Source organism: Pseudophryne corroboree, chromosome 9 (assembly GCF_028390025.1).
Source record: "Pseudophryne corroboree isolate aPseCor3 chromosome 9, aPseCor3.hap2, whole genome shotgun sequence".
Lineage (NCBI taxonomy): Eukaryota > Metazoa > Chordata > Amphibia > Anura > Myobatrachidae > Pseudophryne > Pseudophryne corroboree.
Genome location: NC_086452.1, coordinates 22,656,134 through 22,679,766, shown reverse-complemented (window position 1 = coordinate 22,679,766; position 23,633 = coordinate 22,656,134). Strand labels below are relative to the sequence as shown.

General features: G+C 48.5%; 1 protein-coding gene across 9 annotated transcripts in view; it reads left to right on the top strand.

Moving 5' to 3' along the window:
- The window catches only part of MSH4 (mutS homolog 4), a 344,804-nt gene that overhangs the window by 93,150 nt on the left and 228,021 nt on the right, over positions 1 to 23,633 (top strand). For all 9 annotated transcript variants that reach the window (XR_010186549.1, XM_063939054.1, XM_063939055.1 and 6 more), the window contains exons 4-7: positions 5,885 to 5,995; positions 16,122 to 16,237; positions 18,301 to 18,474; positions 20,106 to 20,278. Coding sequence is in view for 8 of the 9 variants with exons in the window: in XM_063939054.1 (XP_063795124.1) it covers positions 5,885 to 5,995; positions 16,122 to 16,237; positions 18,301 to 18,474; positions 20,106 to 20,278 (574 nt within the window). In the remaining variant the exon portion in view is untranslated. The remainder of the gene's footprint in view (positions 1 to 5,884; positions 5,996 to 16,121; positions 16,238 to 18,300; positions 18,475 to 20,105; positions 20,279 to 23,633) is intronic.

Here is a 23,633-nt window from a genome sequence, read left to right as displayed (position 1 = left end):
TAGGCAAGGTCTCCTAACAGGTTAACACTGTCAAGTAAAACACATTGGGCCTGATTTAAGAACCATAATGAGGTGGAGGCTTCTTTGGATCCACACTTTGTGCAGGTGTACCTAGATTTGGGCACTGCACACAGGTTTACAAAACAAGATGATGGCATTCATTTTTCTCTGACGTCCTAGTGGATGCTGGGGACTCCGTAAGGACCATGGGGAATAGCGGCTCCACAGGAGTCTGGGCACAAAAGTAAAGCTTTAGGACTACCTGGTGTGCACTGGCTCCTCCCCCTATGACCCTCCTCCAAGCCTCAGTTAGATTTTTGTGCCCGAACGAGAAGGGTGCACACTAGGTGGCTCTCCGGAGCTGCTTAGTGAAAAGTTTAGTTTTAGGTTTTTTATTTTCAGTGAGACCTGCTGGCAACAGGCTCACTGCATCGAGGGACTAAGGGGAGAAGAAGCGAACTCACCTGCGTGCAGAGTGGATTGGGATTCTTAGGCTACTGGACACCATTAGCTCCAGAGGGATCGAACACAGGTCCAGCCATGGAGTCCGGTCCCAGAGCCGCGCCGCCGGCCCCCTTACAGAGCCAGAAGCAAGCAGAGGTCCGGAAAATCGGCGGCAGAAGACATCCTGTCTTCACCAAGGTAGCGCACAGCACTGCAGCTGTGCGCCATTGCTCCTCAGCACACTTCACACTTCGGTCACTGAGGGTGCAGGGCGCTAGGGGGGGGGGCGCCCTGAGCAGCAATAAAAACACCTTGGCTGGCGAAAATACATCACATATAGCCCCCAGGGCTATATGGATGAATTTTAACCCCTGCCAGAATACACAGAAAAACGGGAGATAAGGCCGCCGAGAAGGGGGCGGAGCCTATCTCCTCAGCACACTGGCGCCATTTTCCCTCACAGCTCCGTTGGAGGGAAGCTCCCTGGCTCTCCCCTGCAGTCACTACACTACAGAAAGGGTTAAAAAAGAGAGGGGGGCACTAATTAGGCGCAGTATTAAAAATACAGCAGCTATAAGGGGAAAAACACTTATATAAGGTTATCCCTGTGTATATATAGCGCTCTGGTGTGTGCTGGCAAACTCTCCCTCTGTCTCCCCAAAGGGCTAGTGGGGTCCTGTCCTCTATCAGAGCATTCCCTGTGTGTGTGCTGTGTGTCGGTACGTTTGTGTCGACATGTATGAGGAGGAAAATGATGTGGAGACGGAGCAAATTGCCTGTAATAGTGATGTCACCCCCTAGGGGGTCGACACCTGAGTGGATGAACTGTTGGAAGGAATTACGTGACAGTGTCAGCTCTGTATAAAAGACAGTGGTTGACATGAGACAGCCGGCTACTCAGCTTGTGCCTGTCCAGACGTCTCATAGGCCGTCAGGGGCTCTAAAGCGCCCGTTACCTCAGATGGCAGATACAGACGCCGACACGGATACTGACTCCAGTGTCGACGGTGAAGAGACAAATGTGACTTCCAGTAGGGCCACACGTTACATGATTGAGGCAATGAAAAATGTTTTACACATTTCTGATAATACGAGTACCACCAAAAAGGGGTATTATGTTCGGTGAGGAAAAACTACCTGTAGTTTTCCTGAATCTGAGAAATTAAATGAGGTGTGTGATGATGCGTGGGTTTCCCTCGATAACAACTGATAATTTCTAAAATGTTATTGGCATTATATCCTTTCCCGCCAGAGGTTAGGGTGCGTTGGGAAACACCCCCTAGGGTGGGTAAAGCGCTCACACGCTTAAAAGAACAAGGGCTCTACCCTCTCCTGAGATGGCCGCCCTTAAGGATCCTGCTGATAGAAAGCAGGAGGGTATCCTAAAATGTATTTACACACATACTGGTGTTATACTGCGACCAGCAATCGCCTCAGCCTGGATGTGCAGTGCTGGGTTGGCGTGGTCGGATTCCCTGACTGAAAATATTGATACCCTAGATAGGGACAGTATATTATTGCCTATAGAGCATTTAAAAGATGCATTTCTATATATGCGTGATGCACAGCGGAATATTTGCCGACTGGCATCAAGTGTAAGGGCGTTGTCCATTTCTGCCAGAAGAGGGTTATGGACACGACAGTGGTCAGGTGATGCGGATTCCAAACGGCATTTGGAAGTATTGCCTTATAAAGGGGAGGAGTTATTTGGGGTCGGTCTTTCAGACCTGGTGGCCACAGCAACAGCTGGGAAATCCACGTTTGTACCCCAGGTCGCCTCTCAACATAAGAAGACGCCGTATTATCAGGCGCAGTCCTTTCGTTCCCAGAAGGGCAAGCGGGCAAAAGGTTCCTCATTTCTGCCCCGTGACAGAGGGAGAGGAAAAAGGCTGCAGAAATCAGCCGGTTCCCAGGAACAGAAGCCCTCTCCCGCCTCTGCCAAGCCCTCAGCATGACGCTGGGGCTTTACAAGCAGACTCAGGCACGGTGGGGGCCCGTCTCAATGAATTTCAGCGCGCAGTGGGCTCACTCGCAAGTAGACCCCTGGATCCTTCAGGTGATATCTCAGGGGTACAAATTGGAATTCGAGACGTCTCCCCCTCGCCGTTTTCCTAAAGTCGGCTTTACCGACATCTTCCTCTGACAGGGAGGCAGTTTTGGAAGCCATTCACAAGCTGTATTCCCAGCAGGTGATAATCAAGGTACCCCTCCTGCAACAGGGAACGGGGTATTATTCCACACTGTTGTGGTACCGAAGCCGGACGGCTCGGTGAGACCGATTCTAAATCTAAAATCTTTGAACACTTACATACGGAGGTTCAAATTCAAGATGGAGTCACTCAGAGCAGTGATTGCGAACCTGGAAGAAGGGGACTACATGATGTCTCGGGACATCAAGGATGCTTACCTTCATGTCCCAATTTACCCTTCTCACCAAGGGTACCTCAGGTTTGTGGTACAGAACTGTCACTATCAGTTTCAGACGCTGCCGTTTGGATGGTCCACGGCACCCCGGGTCTTTACCAAGGTAACGGCCGAAATGATGATACTCCTTCGAAGGAAGGGAGTTTTAGTTATCCCTTACTTGGACGATCTCCTGATAAGGGGAAGATCCAGAGAACAGTTGGAGGTCGGTGTAGCACTATCTCAGGTAGTGTTGCGGCAGCACGGTTGGATTCTCAATATTCCAAAATCGCAGCTGGTTCCGACGACTCGTCTTCTGTTCCTAGGGATGATCCTGGACACAGTCCAGAAAAAGGTGTTTCTCCCGGAGGAGAAAGCCAGGGAGTTATCCGAGCTAGTCAGGAACCTCCTAAAACCGAGCCAAGTCTCAGTGCATCAATGCACAAGGGTTCTGGGAAAAATGGTGGCTTCCTACGAAGCAATCCCATTCGGCAGATTCCACGCAAGAACTTTCCAGTGGGACCTGCTGGACAAATGGTCCGGGTCGCATCTTCAGATGCATCAGCGGATAACCCTGTCACCAAGGACAAGGGTGTCCCTCCTGTGGTGGTTGCAGAGTGCTCATCTTCTAGAGGGCCGCAGATTCGGCATTCAGGACTGGGTCCTGGTGACCACGGATGCCAGCCTGCGAGGCTGGGGAGCAGTCACACAGGTAAGAAATTTCCAGGGCTTGTGGTCAAGCCTGGAGACATCACTTCACATAAATATCCTGAAGCTAAGGGCCATTTACAATGCTCTAAGCTTAGCAAGACCTCTGCTTCAGGGTCAGCCGGTGTTGATCCAGTCGGACAACATCACGGCAGTCACCCACGTAAACAGACAGGGTGGCACAAGAAGCAGGAGGGCAATGGCAGAAGCTGCAAGGATTCTTCGCTGGGCGGAAAATCATGTGATAGCACTGTCAGCAGTGTTCATTCCGGGAATGGACAACTGGGAAGCAGACTTCCTCAGCAGACGCTCTGGTAACACCGTGGGTGTACCGGTCAGTGTATGGGTTCCATCCTCTGCCTCTCATACACAAGGTACTGAGAATTATAAGATGGAGAGGAGTAAGCACTATATTCGTGGCTCCGGATTGGCCAAGAAGGACTTGGTAACCGGAACTTCAAGAGATGCTCACGGAGGATCCGTGGCCTCTACCTCTAAGAAGGGACCTGCTCCAGCAAGGACCCTGTCTGTTCCAAGACTTACCGCGGCTGCGTTTGACGGCATGGCGGTTGAACGCCGGATCCTGAAGGAAAAAGGCATTCCGGATGAAGTCATCCCTATCCTGATCAAAGCCAGGAAGGATGTAACCGCAAAACATTATCACCGCATTTGGCGAAAATATGTTGCGTGGTGCGAGGCCAGGAAGGCCCGACGGAGGAATTTCAACTGGGTCGATTCCTACATTTCCTGCAAACAGGAGTGTCTATGGGCCTGAAATTGGGGTCCATTAAGGTTCAAATTTCGGCCCTGTCAATTTTCTTCCAAAAAGAACTAGCTTCAGTCCCTGAAGTTCAGACGTTTGTAAAAGGGGTACTGTATATACAGCCTCCTTTTGTGCCTCCAGTGGCACCTTGGGATCTCAATGTAGTTTTTGGGTTCCAAAAGTCACATTGGTTTGAACCACTTAAATCTGTGGAGTTAAAATATCTCACATGGAAGGTGGTCATGCTGTTGGCCCTGGCCTGGGCCAGGCGCGTGTCAGAATTGGCGGCTTTATCCTGTAAAAGCCCTTATCTGATTTTCCATTCGGACAGGGCGCAATTGAGGACTCGTCCTCAGTTTCTCCCTAAGGTGGTTTCAGCGTTTCACCTGAACCAACCTATGGTGGTGCCTGCGGCTACTAGGGACTTGGAGGACTCCAAGTTGCTAGACGTTGTCAGGGCCCTGAAAATATATGTTTCCAGGACGGCTGGAGTCAGAAAATCTGACTCGCTGTTTATCCTGTATGCACCCAACAAGCTGGGTGCTCCTGCTTCTAAGCAGACTATTGCTCGTTGGATTTGTAGTACAATTCAGCTTGCACATTCTGTGGCAGGCCTGCCACAGCCAAAAATCTGTAAATGCCCACTCCACAAGGGAGGTGGGCTCATCTTGGGCGGCTGCCCGAGGGGTCTCGGCTTTACAACTTTGCCGAGCAGCTACTTGGTCAGGAGCAAATACGTTTGTAAAATTCTACAAATTTGATACCCTGGCTGAGGAGGACCTGGAGTTCTCTCATTTGGTGCTGCAGAGTCATCCGCACTCTCCCGCCCGTTTGGGAGCTTTGGTATAATCCCCATGGTCCTTACGGAGTCCCCAGCATCCACTAGGACGTCAGAGAAAATAAGAATTTACTTACCGATAATTCTATTTCTCATAGTCCGTAGTGGATGCTGGGCGCCCATCCCAAGTGCGGATTGTCTGCAATACTGGTACATAGTTATTGTTACCAAAAATCGGGTTATTGCTGTAGTGAGCCATCTTTTCTAGAGGCTCCTCTGTTATCATGCTGTTAACTGGGTTTAGATCACATGTTATACGGTGTGATTGGTGTGGCTGGTATGAGTCTTACCCGGGATTCAAAATCCTTCCTTATTGTGTACGCTCGTCCGGGCACAGTATCCTAACTGAGGCTTGGAGGAGGGTCATAGGGGAGGAGCCAGTGCACACCAGGTAGTCCTAAAGCTTTACTTTTGTGCCCAGACTCCTGCGGAGCCGCTATTCCCCATGGTCCTTACGGAGTCCCCAGCATCCACTACGGACTACGAGAAATAGAATTATCGGTAAGTAAATTCTTATTATTTTCACACTGCGATTTAAAGTGTAGCATGGGTGCACCCTCCCTGCCAACTTGGCACATTCCCCACCCCCAACCCCCATCCCGTAGTGCAACAGGGTTTTGTCAAGGTGCAAAATTGCACTTTCTAGTACTAGGTGGATTTGTTCCTAACTTTTATTGAGTCTAATAAAGTGGAAGGTTTTTGCTTATGTTGTGATAAAAATATTCTAGGTGATAACAAAACTCCAAATTCTGTCACCGCTGGAGATTTTGATGTCAAATACTGCATGTGACAGCGGGAAGACCACAGAGCTCTTCCGTCTCATGACCGAGAATTTCAAGGTAAACGTCTGTAGCTGGAAAGGCTTCATGATGCGATTATGTGTGCTTCTCTGTTGAACATGAAATTATTAGCTCTTATAGATACTGTTGTTTTCTAACCTATCCTACTCTTTTTAAGGGGGGGGGGGGGGGTGGTAGGTTGGAACTACAGGAGCTGGAACTCAGAGATTAATCTATAGATTTAAACCTAAGATCCTCCTCTCTGCAACCCCAGCATGCCAGCGATCTTTAAGTGCTTGAGGAGCAAGGCACATTTATTTATTTATTTATTTATTTTGGGGGGGGGGAGGTTTATTAGATAGTTTCAATTAAAATATAATTTTATTTGTAAGTTTTTTGGGTTTTTTCACTTCTAGTTAGACCATGTGCGCTGGGTTTTACAAGAGTGGCTCCCTCATACCCCTTTCACACCGCACAAATAACCCGGTATCAACCCGGTATATTGCCGGGTCGACACGGGTCGCTGTGCGGTGTGAAAGGGGCCATGGCGAATTCCTGGATCGCCTGACCCTGTAATAAAGCAGTGATATTCCCGGGTTGAATACCGGGTCAGGGGCAGTGTGAACGGGTTCCCTGGTCGATACGACCTGGGACCTGTTCACTACATAGGGAGAGGTGGCGTGGAGATGAGCTCATCTCCCAGCGCCGCCCCCGATGCCGGCTCCGCCCCCGCCACTATGGCAATCCGACCCAGCATATTGCCAGGTCAGGGAGCCAGTTGTTAGGGTCCAATGACGGGTTCCGGGACCTGGCATTTCTGATGTGAAAGGGGTATCATACAGGCAGCCCATTTAGGGGCAGACCAGGCGCGTTCCCCACACAGCGGGGCAGAGTAGTATTTGCAGCTGGAGAGTGGAGGCGGAGCCTGTAGCTTCTGGTCTCCGCCGTGCAGAGCTGCAGCAAGTGGTACAAGACTGCCTGCTGCATAGGACGCTCTCATCCCGACAACTTTGCTGCAGTTTTCTCCTCGGCTCCTTTCCAATGCAGCTGTCTGCCTCTTCAGAAAGGCTAAGTATCTGTGGGGGTCATTCTGACCTGATTGCACGCAGCAACTTTTTGCTGCCCGTGTGATCAGGTAGTCGCCGCCTATGGGGGAGTGGTTTTTTGCATAGCAAGGCTGCGATCGCTTGTGCAGCCGTGCTATGCAAAAAAAAGCTTTGTGCAAAAGTAGACTAGGGCTAGACATACTCACCCTGTGCGATCACTTCAGCGTAGCAGGTCCAGGAATTGATGTCAGACATCCGCCCTCCAAACGCCTCGACACGCCTGCATTTGGATCTCCATGCCCCGAAAATGGTCAGTTGACGCCCGGATCCGCCTTCCTCCTGTCAATCTTCTTGATGTCGCCGCTGCAACCGCTTTCTTCGTTGGAGGCGTCGCTGCCGCAGCACATGCGCAGTTCTGACCCGATCGCACAGCTGCGAAGAAGCGCAGCGTGCGATCGGGTCGGAATGACTCCCTGTATTTCTTATTTCTTGTTTGTGCCTGTGTAAGAGATTGTGCAGTTGTTCAGTGACCTTTGTTTATTTCTCTTACGTCCTAGAGGATGCTGGGGACTCCGTAAGGACCATGGGGTATAGACAGGCTCCGCAGGAACTTTTAGTATGGGTGTGCACTGGCTCCTCCCTCTATGCCCCTCCTCCAGACCTCAGTTAGATCCTGTGCCCAGAGGAGATAGGGTGCATTACAGGGAGCTCTCCTGAGTTTCTCTGTTAAAAGAATTTTGTTAGGTTTTTTATTTTCAGGGAGCACTGCTGGCAACAGGCTCCCTGCATCGTGGGACTAAGGAGAGAGAAGCAGACCTACTTAAATGATAGGCTCTGCTTCTTAGGCTACTGGACACCATTAGCTCCAGAGGGAGTCGGAACGCAGGTCTCACCCCGCCGTTCGTCCCAGAGCCGCGCCGCCGTCCTCCTCGCAGAGCCGGAAGATAGAAGCCGGGTGAGTATTAGAAGAAAGAAGACTTCAAAGGCGGCAGAAGACTTCAGATCTTCACTGAGGTAAGCGCGCAGCGGTAACGCTGCGCGCCATTGCTCCCGCACAACACACACAGAGCAGGCACAGATGGGCGCAGGGGGGGCGCCCTGGGCAGCAATAAACCTCTGGACTGGCAATTTCGGGTACATTAGGCTGCGGAGGCAGTAAATACACAAACCCCCGCCATTTTTTGTATATTGAAGCGGGACCAAAGCCCGCCGCTGGAGGGGGCGGAGCTTGATCCCTCAGCACTAACCAACGCCATTTTCTCCACAGAAGCTGCAGAGACGCTGGCTCCCCGGACTCTCCCCTGCTGAACTCAGAACAGAGGGCTAGAAAAGAGGAGGGGGGGGGCACATTATTGGCGCAGTGAGTGTATATCTTATTGATTTAATCATAAAAGCGCTATCTGGTTTTATTCCAGTGTCAGTGGGCGCTGGGTGTGTGCTGGCATACTCTCTCTCTGTCTCTCCAAAGGGCCTCATTGGGGAATTGTCCCCTTATAGTTATATCCCGGTGTGTGTGGGCTGTCGGTACGTGCGTGTCGGCATGTTTGAAGCGGAAGGCTCGCCCAAGGAGGAGGTGGAGCAGATGAGTGGTGAGTCCCCGTCGGCGGTGCCGACTCATGAGTGGATGGATATGTGGCATATGTTAAATGCAAGTGTGGCATCATTACATAAGAGACTGGACAAAGCAGAGTCCAGGGAGACAACAGGGGGTCAATCCGCGGATTGGACCGAGTCACAGGGCCCTTCAGGGTCTCAGAAACGTCCCTTGTCACAAATAGTAGACACGGATACCGACACGGAGTGACTCCAGTGTCGACTACGATGAAGCAAGATTGCACCATAGGGTGACAAAAAGTATTCAGTGTATGATTATTGCAATAAAAGATGTTTTGCATATCACTGATGAACCCTCTGTTCCCGACACGAGGGTACACATGTTTAAGGGGAAGAAGCCTGTAGTGACCTTTCCCCCATCCCATGAGCTTAACGAGTCATTTGAAAAAGCGTGGGAAACTCCAGATAAGAAACTGCAGATTCCCAAAAGGGTTCTTATGGCGTATCCTTTCCCTGCACAGGACAGGGTACGTTGGGAATCCTCTCCCAGGGTGGACAAGGCTTTAACACGCCTGTCCAAGAAGGTGGCCCTGCCGTCTCCGGACACAGCGGCCCTCAAGGATCCTGCAGACCGCAGACAGGAGACTACGTTAAAGTCTATTTATACACATACTGGTGCTTTGCTCAGGCCGGCAATTGCGTCGGCATGGGTATGTAGCGCAGTAGCAGCTTGGACAGATACCTTGTCAGCTGACCTTGATACCCTAGACAGGGATACCATTTTATTAACTTTAGCCCATATTAAGGACGCAGTCTTATATATGAGAGACGCTCAAAGAGACATTGGCCCTCATTCCGAGTTGTTCGCTCGTTCTTTTTCATCGCATCGCAGTGAAAATCCGCTTAGTACGCATGCGCAATGTTTGCACTGCGACTGCGCCAAGTAACTTTACTATGATGAAAGTATTTTTACTCACGGCTTTTTCTTCGCTCCGGCGATCGTAATGTGATTGACAGGAAATGGGTGTTACTGGGCGGAAACACGGCGTTTCAGGGGCGTGTGGCTGAAAACGCTACCGTTTCCGGAAAAAACGCAGGAGTGGCCGGGGAAACGGTGGGAGTGCCTGGGCGAACGCTGGGTGTGTTTGTGACGTCAACCAGGAACGACAAGCACTGAAATGATCGCACAGGCAGAGTAAGTCTGGAGCTACTCTGAAACTGCTAAGTAGTTAGTAATCGCAATATTGCGAATACATCGGTCGCAATTTTAAGAAGCTAAGATTCACTCCCAGTAGGCGGCGGCTTAGCGTGTGTAACTCTGCTAAATTCGCCTTGCGACCGATCAACTCGGAATGAGGGCCATTGGACTGCTGGGTTCCAGAGCCAATGCCATGGCTATTTCTTCGAGACGAGCCTTATGGACCGGTCAATGGACGGGTGACGCGGACTCAAAAAAGCATATGGAGGTTTTACCTTACAAGGGTGAAGTGTTGTTTGGGGAGGGGCTCGCGGACCTGGTTTCCACAGCTACCGCGGGTAAATCTTCCTTTTTACCTTTTGTTCCCCAACAGCAAAAGAAAACTCCACAGTATCAGATGCAGTCCTTTCGGTCGCAAAAGTCCAGAAGAGGTCGAGGCTCCTCCTTCCTTGCCAGAGGTAAGGGTAGAGGAAAAAGAACACCTGCTTCGGCTAGTTCCCAGGAGCAGAAGTCCTCCCCGGCTTCTACAAAATCCACCGCATGACGCTGGGGCTCCCCTAAGGGAGTCCGCACCGGTGGGGGCACGCCTTCGATTCTTCAGCCAGGTCTGGGTTCGGTCAGACGTGGATCCTTGGGCGATGGAAATTGTTTCCCAAGGCTGCAATCTGGAATTCGAAGAGGTGCCCCCTCGCCGATTTTTCAAGTCGGCCTTACCAGCTTCTCCCCAAGGGAGGGAAGTAGTGTTAGCTGCAATTCAAACGCTGTGCCAGCAGCAAGTGATTGTCAGGGTTCCCCTGGCCCAACAGGGAAAAGGGTATTATTCGACCCTGTTTGTGGTCCCGAAGCCGGATGGTTCGGTCAGATCCATTTTAAATCTAAAATCGCTAAACCTGTTCTTGAAAAAATTCAAATTCAAGATGGAATCGCTACGAGCTGTAATATCCAGCCTGGAAGGGGGGGATTTTATGGTGTCGCTAGACATAAAGGATGCTTACCTTCATGTCCCCATATATCCCTCTCATCAGGAGTACCTGAGATTCGCTGTACAGGACTGTCATTACCAGTTTCAGACGTTGCCGTTTGGGCTTTCCACGGCCCCGAGGATTTTCACCAAGGTGATGGCGGAAATGATGGTGCTCCTGCGCAAACAAGGAGTCACAATTATCCCATACTTGGACGATCTCCTGATAAAGGCGAGATCAAGAGATCAATTGCTGAAGAACGTGGTGCTCTCCCTGAGAGTGATATAACAGCACGGTTGGATTCTCAATCTGCCAAAGTCACAATTGATTCCAACGACTCGACTATCGTTCCTAGGCATGATTCTGGACACGGAACGAAAGAAGGTTTTTCTCCCGTCGGAAAAAGCCCAGGATCTCCAGAACATGGTCAGAGACCTGCTAAAGCCAAAAAGAGTGTCTGTTCATCAATGCACTCGAGTTCTGGGAAAAATGGTGGCAGCCTACGAGGCCATCCCCTTCGGCAGGTTTCATGCAAGGACTTTTCAGTGGGACCTTCTGGACAAGTGGTCCGTGTCCCATCTACAAATACATCAGACAATAACGCTGTCCCCCAGGGCCAGAGTATCTCTCCTATGGTGGCTGCACGGTTCTCACCTTCTAGAGGGTCGCAGGTTCGGCATTCAAGACTTGGTTCTGGTAACCACGGACGCGAGCCTCCCAGGATGGGGAGCAGTCACACAAGGAAGAAATTTTCAGGGACTATGGTCAAGCCGGGAGGCTTGTCTGCACATCAACGTGCTGGAATTAAGGGCCATATACAACGGCCTTCGACAAGCGGAGAATCTTCTTTGCAACCTACCGGTTCTGATTCAATCAGACAATGTCACAGACGTGGCTCATGTAAACCGCCAAGGCGGGACAAGGAGCAGAGTCGCGATGGCGGAGGCCACCAGGATTCTTCGCTGGGCGGAAAATCACGTAAGCGCTCTGTCAGCTGTCTTCATTCCGGGAGTGGACAACTGGGAAGCAGACTTCCTCAGCAGACACGATCTCCATCCAGGAGAGTGGGGACTTCATCAAGAAGTCTTTGCAGAGATAACGGGTCTCTGGGGAATTCCTCAAATAGACATGATGGCTTCACGCCTCAACAAGAAGCTTCGAAGGTACTGTGCCAGGTCCCGGGACCCTCAGGCAGTAGCAGTAGACGCCCTGGTGACACCATGGGTGTTTCAATCGGTCTATGTGTTCCCTCCTCTTCCTCTCACAGAAGATCCTTGGCCTCTTCCTCTCAGGGAGGACCTGTTGCAGCAGGGGCCCTGCGTGTTCCAAGACTTACCGCGGTTACGTTTGAAGGCATGGCGGTTGAACGCCGAATCCGAGCTGGGAAAGGTATTCCGAAGGAGGTCATACCTACTCTGATAAAGGCTAGGAAGGAGGTGACGGCGAAACATTATCACCGTATCTGGAGGAAGTATGTCTCTTGGTGTGAAGCCAAGAATGCTCCTAGGGAAGATTTCCATCTGGGCCGTTTTCTCCACTTCCTACAGACAGGAGTGGATATGGGCCTGAAGTTAGGCTCCATTAAAGTACAGATTTCGGCCCTATCTATATTCTTTTAGAAGGAATTGGCTTCTCTCCCAGAAGTCCAGACTTTTGTAAAGGGAGTGCTGCACATCCAGCCTCCTTTTGTGCCCCCAGTGGCACCATGGGACCTTAACGTGGTGTTACAGTTCCTTAAATCACACTGGTTTGAACCCCTTCAAACGGTTGTATTAAAATTTCTCACCTGGAAGGTGGTCATGTTATTGGCCTTGGCATCTGCAAGGCGAGTGTCAGAATTGGCGGCCTTGTCTCACAAGAGCCCCTACTTGATTTTTCATGTGGATAGAGCAGAGTTGAGGACTCGTCCTCAATTTCTGCCTAAGGTGGTGTCTTCATTTCATATGAACCAACCTATCGTGGTACCTGTGGCTACGAGTGACTTGGAGGACTCCAAGTCCCTGGATGTAGTCAGGGCCTTAAAGATATATGTAGCCAGGACGGCTAGGGTTAGGAAAACAGAGGCTCTGTTTGTCCTGTATGCAGCCAACAAGGTTGGCGCGCCTGCTTCAAAACAGACTATTGCCCGCTGGATCTGTAACACGATTCAGCAGGCTTATTCTACGGCTGGATTCCCGTTACCAAATTCGGTAAAGGCCCATTCCACTAGGAAGGTGGGCTCTTCTTGGGCGGCTGCCCGAGGCATCTCGGCTTTACAGTTGTGCCGAGCAGCTACTTGGTCGGGTTCAAACACTTTTGCAAAATTCAACAGGTTTGATACCCTGGCTGATGAGGACCTCGTGTTTGCTCAATCGGTGCTGCAGAGTCATTCGCACTCTCCCGCCCAGTTTGGAGCTTTGGTATAAACCCCATGGTCCTTATGGAGTCCCCAGCATCCTCTAGGACCTAAGAGAAAATAAGATTTTAAACCTACCGGTAAATCTTTTTCTCCTAGTCCGTAGAGGATGCTGGGCGCCCGTCCCAGTGCGGACTTACTCTGCAAGACTTGTATATAGTTGTTGCTTACATAAGGGTTATGTTACAGTTGGAATCGGTCTTTGACTGATACTGTTCTTTGGCCCTCATTCCGAGTTGATCGGTCGCAAGGCGATTTTAGCAGAGTTACACACGCTAAGCCGCCGCCTACTGGGAGTGAATCTTAGCTTCTTAAAATTGCGACCGATGTATTCGCAATATTGCGATTACTAACTACTTAGCAGTTTCAGAGTAGCTCCAGACTTACTCTGCCTGTGCGATCATTTCAGTGCTTGTCGTTCCTGGTTGACGTCACAAACACACCCAGCGTTCGCCCAGGCACTCCCACCGTTTCCCCGGCCACTCCTGCGTTTTTTCCGGAAACGGTAGCGTTTTCAGCCACACGCCCCTGAAACGCCGTGTTTCCGCCCAGTAACACCCATTTCCTGTCAATCACATTACGATCGCCGGAGCGAAGAAAAAGCCGTGAGTAAAAATACTTTCATCATAGTAAAGTTACTTGGCGCAGTCGCAGTGCGAACATTGCGCATGCGTACTAAGCGGATTTTCACTGCGATGCAATGAAAAATACCGAGCGAACAACTCGGAATGAGGGCCTTTGTTCATACTATTAACTGGTTACGTATCTTCCAGGTTATATGGTATGATTGGTGTGGGCTGGTATGAATCTTGCCCTTAGATTAACAAAATCCTTTCCTCATATTGTCCATCTCCTCTGGGCACAGTTCTCTAACTGAGGTCTGGAGGAGGGACATAGAGGGAGGAGCCAGTGCACACCCATACTAAAAGTTCTTGCGGAGCCCGTCTATAACCCATGGTCCTTACGGAGTCCCCAGCATCCTCTACGGACTAGGAGAAAAAGATTTACCGGTAGGTTTAAAATCTTATTTTTTGATACTTGTTTGCGGATTTGTTCCGCCTGCGTCCGTTTTACATAGCGTAACCGCACGGGGATACAAGTCACTTGCTCCTGTGGGTTCAGTTCTTCAATCATTGTCAATTTAGCTATCAATTCTCTTCTCACAGGTGGCGCAGGAACAGAAAATTTGGGGTTTTACTTCCCTGTTGGAAGCTGAACGGCTCATTCTGGGCGATCTTGAATACCAAGTTGTGGATGGATCATGTTCAAATGGAATCTCTCCAATCAGTGATGCACAGCATGGAGGGCAACACATTTTTGGCCTCACTGAACATCAATGAACCGAATATTCACATTTCAATTTGGGCAGGTCAACATTCTCTTCCGTTTTTGCAGTCAGATCCGATCACTATCAAATCCAATCCCAACCATTCAGTATAGCCAGTGGGAAATTCTACAGAATTGGACACGTTGCTCACCATCCCTCTCGTCTCAGTTTCTCATTCTGTGCTCCAGCTCCGAGCCGCTTTCTACCTCTCTGGGGAGCCCAGTCCGTACTTGTCGGTCAACCAGTTCGAGTTTTCAGTCTGACAGTGCCACGTTGTTGGCAAATGTCAATCAGGGAGGCACAAAGAGCGCCATGGCAGTGGCAGCCTGGATTCTTCCCTGTTCAGAGCCTTTTGTTCCAACACTCTCAACGATGTTCATTCCAGAAGCAGAAATTTGGAAAGCGGACTACCTCAGCAGAACCACGTTTCTCCCTGGAGAGTGGTCCCTCCATTTACTATCTGGCTGGGGTTCCAAGGGAATTCCAGTAGATGTCACTACAATTAAGACATATTTTACAGTGACATTTGTTCATTATTATTTTGTCACTAATTCTGTCCATACCGTATGTGAATCATTTCTACATTTCCTTTGACATTGGGATGTGTGAACATACAGGCTCTCTCAAGGGTTTTCTTCATCTTTAAAGCTTGCTCCACACCGGCTGATGTGGCTGCTTGGTCTGTTAACCCTACACACATTCAGCTGACCACATATAATCATTTCCATACTTCATGCTTTACTGTACCCTTGCTCCTGTCTTGATCTGACATTGGGATTGCTTTATAGTTGTACGCACTTCCGATGTTTACACAGCTGAGCAATTTTCGATGGTCTGCACATGCATCACTACCGCAATGTGCTCGCACGATGGACAAATTATTACACTCACATTGAGGATTCATACGCCAGCGATTGACAAAGAGCAGCCATTTGTGGGAAGTAACAGAGACAGTGAGGGTAATTCAGACTTGATCACTGCTGTGCGATTTTGCTCAGGAGCGATCGGGTCTGAACTGCGCATGCTTATGCCCTGCAATGCGCAGGCACGTCGCCCCCCTAGCGCCGGGGAGTGCCGGACAGCGACGGAATGTACGAAGAAAGCGATCGCACCAGTGATCGCAAGAAGATTGACAGGGAGAGGCCGTTCGTGAGTGGCAACTGACCGTTTCCAGGGAGTGTCCAGAAAAACGCAGGCGTGTCCAGCCGTCTGGAGGGAGGGATTCTGACGTCCGCTCCAGGCTCGATCATCGCACGGCAAGAGTCAGTCCTGGGCCGTGGAGAGTCTGCACAAACTTTTGTTTGTGAAGCTCTCTGCACATCCAGTCGCACCCCTGCACAGCGATTACCCTCTCCCCCTGCAGGAGGTGACTACCTGGTCGCAGCAGTGCAAAAAACGCCTGCTTGCAACCAGGTATGAATTAGGCCCAGTGTCCGATGGGAAATACAAAAAAAAAACAACACATCCCAGCCATGATTTGCTCCAAAGAAAGCAGGCAGAGCAGTAAGTTGTAAAAACGCCTGTGCAGCTAATTAGTAGTCTTAAAGCCCAGATAATACAAAGTCAGTCGGGCCCCTGAGCTCCTGCTTCTGCACTCTTCATAAAGTAGCATTAATAAATTCATTCATATCCTGAGATGTAACCTTTAGCTGGATTATAGCTTTCATATATTATAATTATATGTGTTTGTTTTGTAACTTGCAGGATGTGTCGTTTACTACTGTACAGAGGAAATACTTTAATGAAACCAAGGGGCTGGAATACATTGAACAATTATGTGCCCCAGAATTCAGTACAGTGCTAATGGAAGTTAAGTCTAAGTATGTATAATTATGTAGACAAGCAGTGGTAGTTGCTCAATCATTCCTGGAGATAATTATATACCAGGTGCTAAAAAAGGGGAGGGGTCACAAACAAACATCAGACAGAGAGGGGGGGGAGGTGCTTTCCCCCTCCCCGGTATCCCCCCAGCACACTGACAATTACCTGTAACAACACCTGAACATATCTGGTAATAGAGTTTCAGTGAAATTGGTCACGTGCGTTTGCAAAGACATGTTTAGCTGCTGAGCTGCGCCAAGGCTTCTCCAATATCAGCAGTCCTAACACTACATAATAGCAGTGCCCACATAGGGCCATGTGATTTGTCTACAGTTAGGCCTCATACAGTATGCTCATATTAAAATGCATCCAGACAGAGGGCTAGCTTACCTGGGAGCCACCCCTAAGATCTCCCATTAGCACTACAAGGAACAGCATGCCTTCTAAATGCTGCTCCCATTCAATGCCGTCTCACACATGCAGACAAACAGTGGTAGCTGCTCAATCATTCCTGGAGATGATTATATATCAGGTGCTAAAAAGGGGGAATTATGTTCCTGTGCATTTACTGTTCTCCATGATTAGTGTAGACACACTTGCCGATAAAGTAAACAACATGGCTCATTTTGCCCTTCCTGAGCGACGTTGTTTACCTTATCGACTAGTGTGTACTCTACCAAACGACGAGCGATGCGGGTCGTTAACGACTCTCGCTGTCGGCCGTGCATGCAGCTCAGTTTGGACTGTCGGATAAAAACTGCATGCCCGGCTCAGTGGCAAACGCAGGATTTCTAGACGGGGGTTTCCAAATTAAGTCTACAATCGCCCACTCTGTGGAACATTAGCGAAAGTGTAGGAGTCTGGGGGAGCAGGAGCAGAACCTAGTAACGACCCTGGACATTAATGTACACATTGTTCTTTTTATACACTGGATACTGAATGGAATATAGTATTAATATTTAACACTATAGATGGTCTCTAACTATAGATGGTTTCTAGTATAGGCTGTATCAAATTGAAATAATATAAATAAGTGGTCAGGAAAAGGATAAACATACCATAATAAATGAATATAAAAACATAATAGAACCAGTACTGCACTTTCTAAGCACACATTCTCCCACCTCATGGTAAGGCTCCTGTCTCTTCCTAGTAGCTGCTCTCTGGTCCAGTGCACTGACTGAGGACTCGGATCCATACACACAGCAAACTTGGTAGAAAAAGCTGCTACCACTGGGCATGTGCAGCAGCTCTGCTCTGTCCCTTAAACTGCATAATGTGGCTGCAGCTCTTAAATACCATTGCTATTTTCATAATATGAGGCACTTGCTAAGAGAATGGGGGTTTCTGGGCAACCGGAAACCCCCCCTGCGTTTGCCTATGCGGCTGCAGCGTGACGTCACTGAGCGATATCATTTGCATATCGCTCAGTGTGTACGCACTGCCGACGTCCGCCCCGGCAGGGAAGGGAACAGACTAGGCAACGTCGCTCATAGAGCACATCATCTAGTATGTACCCACCTTTACTGTACATCACAGAAGAATTGTAACATAACCCTTGTATGTTATAGCCTGCTGGTGTCACTGTTTCCCCTGCTTTCTGTATAAAGCTCCATCCATCCGTCAGCTGCTGTCTTCTATGGATAGTGAGAGGATGCACGTTTATTCTAGTGCATACATTGCAGATTCAGCTATATTGTTATTTATACAGCTATAATGTGCAAGTGGCATAGATTTATGTAGAATATTCTATAGATGAAATCCTTCATTGCTGAGTGACCTTATATGGAGCGTACCCCTACCGGGAAAATACAAAGGATATAAACAGTTACCCTGTGTAAAAGCAATTGCTCTCCTTATGTGTGTCCTCGTGATTCCTTTTGTCTCATTGATCTATTTTGATTATACAGACTCACAAGTGATACTTTTAATAATACACATGAGCAACAGTAAGAAAGAAACTGCTTTATTTTTACTGTTGCCATGACGATGCCCTTGAGAGTATATCTGGTCCCTTTTATGTGTGATACATGTGTATTATAACTTTAGTTTTATTCTATAGGTATTACTGTCTGGCTGCTTTGGCTGCGCTGCTGAAATATGTTGAATTTATTCAGAATTCAGTTTATGCTCCAAAATCTCTCAAGATCCGTTTTCATGGCAGTGAGCAAACCGCAATGATCGATTCTGCTTCTGCACAGAACCTAGAACTGCTGGTGAATAACAGGGACTCCAGGTATGGTCGTGGGTTGTACTAGCAGATTCTTAGGATCAGTAGCTGACACGTGAGACGTTTCCCAGTAACGTGGATCTCCTGTAGGGCCTAATTCAGACCTGATCGCTCCTCTACGAATTTGCAGAGGTTTGCGATCGGATAGTCGCCGCCCAGACAGAGTGAAATACCGCCCCGTGCAAGTCTGCGTACGCCGTGCGAAAAGCTTTGCAAGCGCTGGTCAACTGCAAATCCGTTCGCAACTCACTCACCATCCAATGATTTTTCCAGTTTGTGCGTAGCCCAGGACTTACTCCTACAGTGCGATACTAACAGGCTGATCGGGGCCGGAGCCGACGTCACACACCCGCCCTGAAAACACTTGGGAACGCCTGCGTTTTTCCTGACACTCCCAGAAAACTGTCAGTTACCACCCACAAACGCCCGCTTTCTGTCATTTAACCTGACTTCGCCTAGCGATCAGAAAAAGATGCAGTATTTTTTCGCAGTTTGGCCTCGTGCCTGCGCATTACGATAATCATCCGCTGTGCGATTTCGCACAACAGCGATCAGGTCTGAATTAGGCGCATAATCACAAACACAGCAATCACCGGCCAAATACACCCAACAAAATCACCATTTATCTATATGTATCTGCCAGTGTGATGCAATGCTACACGTGGGCCGATTTGTGTTTTTCAGCCAAATTGACTTATCATAGGGGGTCATTCCAACTAGATTGCTAGCTGCATTCGTTCGCTGTGCAGCGATGAGGCAAAAAAAGGAACTTCTGCGCATGCGGCGCAATGTACTATTACAACGACAGATGTAGTTTTACACAGGGTCTAGCAAAGTTTTTCAGTCGCACTGCTGGCCGCAGAGTGATTGACATGAAGTGGTCGTTTCTGGGTGTCAACTAGCCGTTTTCAGGGAGGGTTCGAAAAAACGCAGGCGTGCGAGGAAAAACACAGGCGTGGCTGGGCGAACGCAGGGCGTGTTTGTGACGTCAAAACAGGAACTGAACAGTCTGAAGTGATCGCAAGCGCTGAGTAGGTTTTGAGCTACTCTAAAACTGCACACAAAAATGTTGCCGCCGCTCTGCGATCCTTTCGTTCGCACTTCTGCTAAGCTAAAATACACTCCCCAGTGGGCGGCGGCATAGCGTTTGTACGGCTGCTAAAAACTGCTAGCGAGCGAACAACTCGGAATGACCCCCATAGTGCAGCATGTACCAGGATCACCGTACAATTAATATCTATCTAAATACAAAGGAGCTGAGCTGGAAGTATTCACCAAAATAAAATGTTTAGCTACTATGTTTTACTAGTAAAATGGAGCTGCCCGTGCTGTACTTACCCCAATGACTTGCTGTCCTAGTGTGTCTCTTCTCCGTCGCTGGAGTGGGAGCTATTGTGGATGGGGGGGGGCATCAGTACTTTGCCCTATCTCACTGCACATGACAGAGATTGGTCAGTTTATCATTACTTATTATATAGAGTGTAATAATAGAAAATAATGCCCATTGTATAAATTCACCAGCACCCTGCATTCTTAACACCCGCCACGGAGGACACATTACTCAGCCCAAGCCGGTCACACATCTCTGCGCCTGCAGCTAAATAGTTACCAGTATATTTCTGTTTGTTTTGTTCAAGAAATAACCACACCCTCTTCGGGGTCCTGAATAATACTAAAACTCCGGGGGGCAGCCGCAGACTCAGATCAAACATCCTGGAACCTCTCATTGATCTTGAAACCATCAACACAAGACTGGATTGTGTCCAAGAAATTCTTGAAGATGAGGAGCTGTTTTTCAGCCTCCGCTCAGGTAAATGGTTTCTGTCTGCAAAACGCATTCACGTTCCAGTTGGGGAAAACGTCAGTTATAGCAATAACAGTACAGTGCATAGTAGACTGATAGCACACACCTAATAAATAATGGCAATTTTATCAACCTGTGTCCCAAAAAACCTGAGAAGACTTGGAAATCAGCGACTTTTACCTCCGTAAACTTGTGTGTCCATCACTAGAACCCAGCTCCCAATACCATATGCACCCAAAGGGTTACCTCTTCTGCTCTCCCCAAATTGCAGAGATTATCTTAATCAGAGATAATCCCCCCTTACCCCCTGTACACCTGTTTAGCTATCAGACCTACCACACAGCTAGGACAGTAACATCTATCAGAGGTAATAAGTGCTCAGGGTTTATCATTAGAAATGTGACTCTAGGGGGTACATTTACTAAGGTGGGAGTTTTTTAGAACTAGTGATGTTGCCCACAACCAATCAGATTCTACTTAACATCAAGCTGCTTCTAGAAGATAATAGATAGAATCTGATTGGTTGCTATAGGCAACATCATCAGCTCTAAAAAAACTCCCACCTTAGTAAATTTACCCCATGGTTTCATTACCATTCAAAATGTGACACCTAGGGCAACTAAGCATTACATTGAACAGTGGCACGATAGCTGGTTGGAAAGCCTGACCCGTATACCCGTGCCCTTGCCTGCTACTATTGTGTAAGCCTGGATATGTTTTCAGAATTACATGTATTTGTAACAAAGCCGTGTCATGAAAGAGGACAAATAATCCCTCGGGCTGCATCATTCCTAAGCGACTCATCATCCCGTATGGTATATGAAAGTCATTGGTATATACTGTCCATAGGTGCCAATTTCTGTTTTTGCTGGTGGGTGCTCGTGGGAGCCGGCAGCGGGAATGAACGGGCGGCAGGTGGCAGTGACTAATGGCCATTACATATTATGCAACACACCGTAATGCCTATTCCACATTATGCCACACACCGTAATGCCCATTACACATTATGCCACACACCGTAATGCCCATTACACAATATGCCACACACAGTAATGCCTATTCCACATTATGCAACACACAGTAATGCCTATTACACATTATGCCACACACTGTAATGCCTATTCCACATTATGCCACACACCGTAATGCCTATTCCACATTATGCCACACACCGTAATGCTTATTACACATTATGCCACACACCATAATGCCTATTACACATTATGCCACACACCGTAATGCCTATTCCACATTATGCCACACACCGTAATGCCCATTACACATTATGCCACACACTGTAATGCCCATTACACATTATGCCACACGCAGTAATGTCTATTCCACATTATGCAACACACAGTAATGCCTATTACACATTATGCCACACACTATAATGCCTATTCCACATTATGCCACACACCGTAATGCCTATTCCACATTATGCCACACACCGTAATGCCCATTACACATTATGCCACACACCGTAATGCCCATTACACATTATGCCACACGCAGTAATGTCTATTCCACATTATGCAACACACAGTAATGCCTATTACACATTATGCCACACACTATAATGCCTATTCCACATTATGCCACACACCGTAATGCCTATTACACATTATGCCACACACCGTAATGTCCATTACACATTATGCAACACACCATAATGCCTATTACACATTATGACACACACCGTAACACCCATTACACATTATGCAACACACAGTAATGCCCTTTACACGTTATGTCACCCACCATAATGCCCATTACACATTATGCAACACACCGCAATGCCCATTACACATTATGCCACACACCGTAATGCCCATTATGCCACACACTGTAACGTCAATTACATATTATGCCACACACAGTTATGGCCCTGACACCATTTTATGCCCCACACACAATAATGCCCCTTACAAATGATGCCACACAGTAAGGTTTCTAATTACTTTTAAATTACCTGCCTGTTGTCAGGGTCTCATTCTTGTTGCTAAGGGTTTCATGCACGTTGTCAGGGGTTTCATGTGCGTTACCAGGGGTTTCCTGTGCGTTACCAGGGGTTTCCTGTGCGTTGCCAGGGGTTTCCTGCGCATTGCCAGGGGTTTCTTGTGCATTGCCAGGGGTTTCCTGCGTGTTACCAGGGGTTTTATGCGTGTTGCCAGCGGTCCAATAAAGTATGGGAGGGTGGGTTCGGGCATCACTAAATATACTACTAGCCTCCGCTGCCCCAGCAGTGGATTGAAACGCGCTGGGGGCTGTGGAAGGGATTCCGTATACATTGCAGTGTAAAAAAATACCTTAAAATGCCCACCGTCGGAGAGATAGGCGCTAGAGGTCAAATTTGACCTCTAGTGTCTGTCTCCTCCTTGGCGGCGGCCATTTTTGTTGGATTTTTTCACACTGCACTGTACAGAAGCACTTACGCAGCCCCCAGCGCGTCTCAATCCACTGCGAGGTCGGCGGCTAGCGGTAACTACTTGGACAGCGGCTGGTTCTGTGGGTGCTCCTGGTTGTCCGTGGGTGCTCGGGCCCGGGAGCACCCACTGAATCGTCGCCTATGATTACTGTCCACGTGTTGTGTAGCATATTGCAGCCACCTTGTAGGCTTATTGTGCAGCAAACGTGCCGCTCTGCAAGTAATGTGTAGCCACAGCTCAAACACAGTCAACCATCCCTACACATAGCAGGCACCTCATTCATTGGCTAAACCACCCGTATTCTGACACTCATTTCAAGTGGAACTAATTATATTTTGTTGTTCATGCCTCAGGCAGGATATTGGCGGTTTCCTGCACAAATGTGCTCCCTACTTTTTGAAGGGAAGGTATAACATATAAAAAGATCTGTCATTAAAATAATAGGGGCAGTACGGATGGTGTAATGGTTAGCATTACATACTCACAGCGCTGAGTTCATGGGTTCCATTCTCACTGTGGCCCTTTTTGTGTGGAGTTTATATATTCTACCCGTGCTTGCGTGAGTCTCCTCCCACTCTCGAAAAATATACTGGTAGGTTAATTGGCCCCCAACAAAAATGAACCCTAGTGTGTAATGTGTGTACAGTATGGGCCAAGTGGTGTCTTCTGTCAAATTCTATGTTTCTGTTTAGTGCGGCTTTGGAATAGGTCTGAGTGATGACAGGATTCTTCCATCACCTTGGGCAGGGACAAAAGCAGTATTTTCAAAGAGGGCTATCCAAACGGTTGATTTTTTTTTTTTTTAAATCCTGGTGAAATGGAAGCATAGCTCTATAATGCCCCCATGTGCGCCACTGCTGGGTTAATTGAGAACAGTCTCTAAGAAAATATGAATTATTATAGAAGAGATTGGGGATTGCTGATTTAATGAC